This window comes from Eretmochelys imbricata, chromosome 1 (genome assembly GCF_965152235.1).
Source record: "Eretmochelys imbricata isolate rEreImb1 chromosome 1, rEreImb1.hap1, whole genome shotgun sequence".
Classification (NCBI taxonomy): Eukaryota; Metazoa; Chordata; order Testudines; family Cheloniidae; genus Eretmochelys; species Eretmochelys imbricata.
In genome coordinates this window covers 333,920,380-333,926,379 of record NC_135572.1, presented here as the reverse complement: position 1 = coordinate 333,926,379, position 6,000 = coordinate 333,920,380, and the positions used below count along the sequence as shown (strand labels likewise).

Sequence of the window (6,000 nt, the reverse complement as noted above, 5' to 3'; positions counted from 1 at the left end):
CTTGGAAGCAAGAACTCATATTTTGTACGAGACATTTTGTCAGTATAAATTGAGTAGCTACAGCTTCTTGAAAGAAATGGGTAAAAGACAGCATAGTACGTGTCTGAAATGGTACTGTTTAAGTTACCACCATTAACTGAATGTTAGGATACCAGTAACTTTTGTAAAAATAGCTACAGTAGTGCAAAGAGCTGTAATATTGGAATATTTGGTTTGGTGCCTAGAAAGTGACGTTTTAAACTAATATTTCAATTCTTAAGTTTTTCTTTCCTTCCTGTATCGAAAATTTATCACTTGTTGCAACAGGATGAACCTAAAGGCAACTCCTCGGTGAAACAGAAAATTTTACCTCCTGTCTTCTCTTGCTTTCATTACAGCATTTTGTCTTCACACTATCAATATTATCCTTGCTGCCTTTTTAAAAAAAAAAAAACAGCTTTCCAGTATGAAGTCCTTAAGTAGATGGCTGCCATTGCTCTGAAACCCAAATGTTAGCATTGCCAAATGTGGCTGAAAGTCTCTTGAATAATAGCATATTGTGTTGTACTCTACCAAGAGGTTTTAAATAATCTTCATTTTTAATTATACACAGAAGGGCAAAAAGCAAGCAAAGGTTACTTTAACTTGAACAAGTTCTGTGGAATGCCATTTCTGAGTCTGAAGAAGCAATGAGTTAACTGTTGCAGGTGCTATTTTAGCTCTGATGTATTAAGTAAAATATTTTAAGCGTGTACAGATATTTTAGAAATGAATTGTCAACTGGCATTTCCAGTATGCTAGGTTAAAAAACCTACTGAGAAATGTGACTATCAAACAGTTGGATTTACCATTATCAAGCATTTGAATGACCAGCACAATGTCTGAAAAAACAAAACACTTTAATTAGACAACTGCAAGCACCTCAAACAATTGGTTATTGTTACAACACAGAGCTATCTTCTCACAATCTAGTTATTGCAAAGGCATGTGAATAAATTTAAAATGGACAGTCAAAAAAGTGGCACCATAATTATGTAAAACCAGAAATAAACTTACATTCACCCCACTGACTTCTAAAAGAGGGCAAAATACACCTCCATATTTTACATTCTAAAATCTGTATTGCCTATGAATTTGAGTATTTAGCTTTTTTCACCCCCGGAAACATTTACAATTTTGCGTGCAACTTACAAAGGGCAAACTAATTGCTATATATGTCAATTCATGGGGGAAAAAAGCTAGTGCAATTCGTTTTCGGAGCATGTAAAGCTATGAATGGAATGAGCATGAACTGTCTCAAACATTGAATTATTTTGTCCTCTAAATTATATTTGCTTTTTGGTCAATCCTTTTCGTACCCCAAGCATATATTATTGTAAAAGATCAGTAATCCTAGACAGAATATTTCCCATGCTCACTTTTAATCTTTTGGGTATAGTACAAATTACAGTGCTTATAAAAAGGCAACACCATATGGTACCATGTCTTCACTATCACATTGTAAGGGAAATTGCTATTTTCTCCTTAAAAGCACTTAAAATAGGCAAAAATTCTAAAAGGGAGTGCTAAATGATAATGCATACTTTATCATTAGAAAGAAGTCTAGCCTTCCTTTAAAGTGCCATTGGTGGAATGAAGTCTTGTAAACCAGAGCCACTTTGTTTATAATCTAATGTACAGGAACTTCTACAAAATGGAAAGTTTACACAAATCCTTAAAGCAGCTTGAAGTCCGCTACATGCAATTTGTATGCTACAAAGCTCTTTAAACTTAGTAGCTTTACTCTGAAATCTGAGTCCCCATCCCATATTTAAATGGAAATAAACATTTACAGGGTGCATTTACATACACTATAATACAAGAATGATGTCCCTTTGTCAGAAAATAAAATTGTACAATTCCTTGCCATTTCTCAGTTCTGACTTGATGTCAAACTTGTAAATTATATAATACTCAGCTAAAATATTTCATCATAAATAGTTACAAAACCTGCCAAAACACAGAGGGATGGGGGGAATAGTTTGTTTAAAAGTTTGACATTTGAATGCCACACAACACAAGAAATGATGCTTAAAGACACGGTAAGTGTTTTCTGAAGAGAGTGGGTCAGTAAACTACCAGCTGAAGACAAGACTATCCTTCCCCAAGAATACAGTGCACAAAAAGCAAAATGTCAAACAGTACCTCAAAGCAAAATAAAGGTCTGAGGATGAAGCCAGCTCACTTGTGATCCTGTTAAAGAATTTGTGACAGTCACCATTTAGGTCCGATGCACTGGAAGTGGTTGCTGGTTCAATCTTACATTTGAAGATTCTGCTAAGAATTCAACCACGGATGCCTAAGGCATTCTCCAGCTGAAGCTCGTTTTTCTGGAACCATTTCTAGCATGGGAATCAGGAAATCTGTGAACTGTGCGGCATCTTCATGAGGCCAACCATATTTTTCCACGAGCACATCAAAGAGGCTCCAAGGTTTTAGCTTGGTAATGTGCCGGAGTTCTCCTGCATATAAAAATGTTCTGTTAGAAAGTTCTCATTATCCTTGATTATTACTTGTTCAGTCTCTCTTCCCACTGTATGCCTAAACTATTTAGGCAGGCTAGTGTAGTATGTTACTATAGTTCTCCCTGAAAATAAACCCATCCAGTGTTTTATTCAGTTGAAAAAAATGAAAAACCTTTCTCAAAGCACATTCTGAAGGCATTATTTCCTTTGAAATTACTATACTAGATCTGAAAACCACTGTAAACATACTTCTATTATGTTCCTACCTTCTGCCTTCTTTTGATAAGAAAGCATGTATTTACAATATACTTAGTGATACTGGCTTTAAAAAAAACCAACCTCTCAAAGAAAAGCTAAATAAAATTAGAGTGAATACTGATAAAATCATCTGCAACAGTGGACGTTTCTAGTATCAAATACAATGAAATGCACTTTAGTTTGGTATCCATAGGAACAGCATGTCCTATTGCTAACACTGTATGCAAAGACTGTCTGAAAGTCATTTACCATTCATGAGACTGAAGCAAAGTAAGGCAACACTTTTTCAGTTTATACTGGTGAGTTCCATGAGTATTGCTATGAAATTATTACTATTTACAAAATGAGAATACCTCGTCTTTTCATTGACTCTGTTTTGTCAAACTGACAATTATATATCATCAAAAAACAAAGCAAACAAAAAACCATCAGAAAGCCCAAATTAAGAATTGACTTCACACACACATTTTATTTGGAACATTAGCAATTGTAGATGTGGTCACGCAAACAACTTTAACTTTGTCCCTTCTCATACTATCTCAATAGAGCTTCTTCTTCTTATCTATCCATTACTCAGATACATCATCAGTGACAAAAAACACATTTCTCTCAATAAATTTGTGTGATGGCATGATAAGGTTTCTGATTGTTCCCATGGTGTCACTATGGAGGCTGAGCAAAGGCTGTTTGCATACTCCGAACATTTGGATGTTTTTGTAAAATGGAGCCTGAATTTGACATGACAAGCCTCAGATTAGTGCATTCTGAGGAAACTGTAAACATTCTCTGGGGTCTTTGGCTGAGGGGTAGATACTTTGATCACTAACTCTAGGTAAAAGTTTTCTGCAAGAAATTCCGCTAGGACTTTTTATATGTTTTAAGAATTGCTCAGTGACAGGTATCCATCCCTTCTGCCCTTCCAAGCTCTGACATGACTGGCAGAGCTTGCAAGCTAATCAGAATGGACCCCATTTTTTCCTAAACTGTCTTGCTTCATTTCCATTCTCCATACTAATTCCTTTTCCCTGCTGTGCGCCTTCCAGAACAAACCTACCTGCACCCTCTGGGGTTCCTGCCAACTGTGCCCAGCCTCACGTCCTTTCACACATGCACCATGCACACTTTTCAAAGCGTGTATCAAACTGATGTGCAAGTATTATGCATGCATCAAACTGGTATGGATTATATACACTTCCAAACACAGGTATCGATGCACGCACTTTTGTATTCTCACAAGAATACCTTTTAAATAGCTACATGTTCTCTCGCAAAACCTAGGGCAGGCTCTTCTACTCATTAGGGATGCCCGGTAGATTGAAATTTGAAGTTTTTATGTGAATGTTTCAGAGATACGACAAGTCAAAGTAGTATTAGGAAAATCTATGAAAAGTGAATAATTAGGACATTTTAAAGCATCCCTCAAATTCCTTGTGATGGGCCCCAAACTTTCCAGAAGTATTCTGCCCTAAAATGAGCTGTGGCCTAGGGTTATTTTAGTTTTGATGAAGTTAGGGAAGAAAAAATGATGTTGAAAACTGGATTTGTAACAGGACTGGATTCAACTTTAACTACACCCAGACCAGCACCCCTCCAATAATTTAATGGAAACTTCTTCCCCTTTCCCTTCATTTAAGTACTGCTGAATGTCCAATTTAAACCTACAAAAAGTATATTCATAATTAAAGCTGAAAAAATAATTCAAAAGAATTCCTAGAAATGCAATCCATAACTGTAAGAGGCACGACAAGTCAACAACAATAAAGCAGGGGTTTTATATAACAATCTCACGAAAATTTCTTTGATCATGCACTTTTTCTTGAAAACACACACATTCCTAAAAACAGACTTATTCAAAAGGTTTAGGACCAATTCTGGAAGGGACATGTGCAGACACACCTGCCAGAAAAGTTATGTACAGCTAGGGATGCATGACACAGAAGTTTTTTGCACAGCCTCGGCTCCCCCAATTGTCTGAAGAGCTTTCTGCAATAGGAGCAAGGGAGGATGTTCTGGTGCAAGGGTCCACCTGTTTTTGCATTATTTCTTTCCCTCCACTCCGTTAAATAGCTAGTAGTATTTTTTTTCCACTAACAACCTCCAAAGGCATACTCAATAGTTATGCTAGCCTAGCCAGCATCCTATGAAACAGATTTAGCTCATGAGGAAATGTAGCCTTAGTAAATACCAGTTCATCCACAGAGTTTGAAGAGAAGAAAAAAGAGAGAGGAGACTCCGACCTTGAACAACGCAAAACTTTTTTCAGGTTCTATCCCAAATACCCAGTCATCTTCAAGAAAAAAATATCTACCCAAACGGTGAATGGAGGCGGATTCTTTAATGGAGAGGGTCAGGACCTCTTAGGAGGAAGAGTGAGATGCCTGGCACTGAGGGGTGACCACACTGAGACCATGGGTCATGATGAATAAAATCAATTTAATTAAAGTGTTTGTAGAACCCTAAAGGACAGGGGGCAATCAACAGGGATCTTCAAACATGTCATCAGATTTGATTGAAGATCTGATGACTGCAGCACAAGAGGATCTAACTTATAGACCTCCTCATGTCCAAAAGATGGCTAGCGTAAGCAACAACCCCAGGCTAAGTCAATGGATCCATCCCAACTGATTCAAAGCCTGACCAAGAAGGTTCCCAGATCCATGCACTTGCAACTGAAGTAGGAAGAGTCACAGGGGAGAAATGTAACTGCTGGGGCATGAAGATTCTAAAGATGATGACCTGCAAAGCCTAAGAGCTCAACACTCTCCAGAACCTCAGCTGAAACCAAAACAGGAGCTTGATAACAGTCTATCATCAGTACTGTGAGCAGAAGAACCAAGAACAAATCTCCTTCCAGACCCAGAGGACTCTAAGTCAGAGACAGAACTTTTCCACTTCTTATAGATAAACAGCAACTTGGCACTGAAGTCACTCAAGATCCATATGTAGGAATGGTTATGAAATTAAAACAATTAGTTTAGTTAAGAAAATAATGTCCGCTTTATGGTTTGTGGCTAGAAAGGAAAAGGCCCCACTCAGCAATTAAAAGAAAGCTGTGACAATAATAAGAGGAAGTTACTCACCTTGTGCAGTAATGATGGTTCTTCGAGATGTGTGTCCCTATGGGTGTTCCACTGTAGGTGTGTCTATTGATCAGAGATTAGGCAGATTAGTTTCAGAGTAACAGTCGTGTTAGTCTGTATTCGCAAAAAGAAAAGGAGTACTGCCACAAGTACTCATTTTCTTTTTAGGTGGATTAGGT

The 6,000-nt window shown here is 37.4% G+C and overlaps 1 protein-coding gene across 2 annotated transcripts in view; it reads right to left on the bottom strand.

The window, feature by feature from the left end:
* Positions 1 to 859: 859 nt before the first annotated feature.
* Positions 860 to 6,000, bottom strand: part of SRPK2 (SRSF protein kinase 2) — a 307,162-nt gene continuing 302,021 nt past the window's right edge. For both annotated transcript variants that reach the window (XM_077835698.1, XM_077835707.1), the window contains one exon: positions 860 to 2,480. In XM_077835698.1, the coding sequence (XP_077691824.1) occupies positions 2,296 to 2,480 (185 nt within the window). In that variant the 3' untranslated portion in view covers positions 860 to 2,295. The remainder of the gene's footprint in view (positions 2,481 to 6,000) is intronic.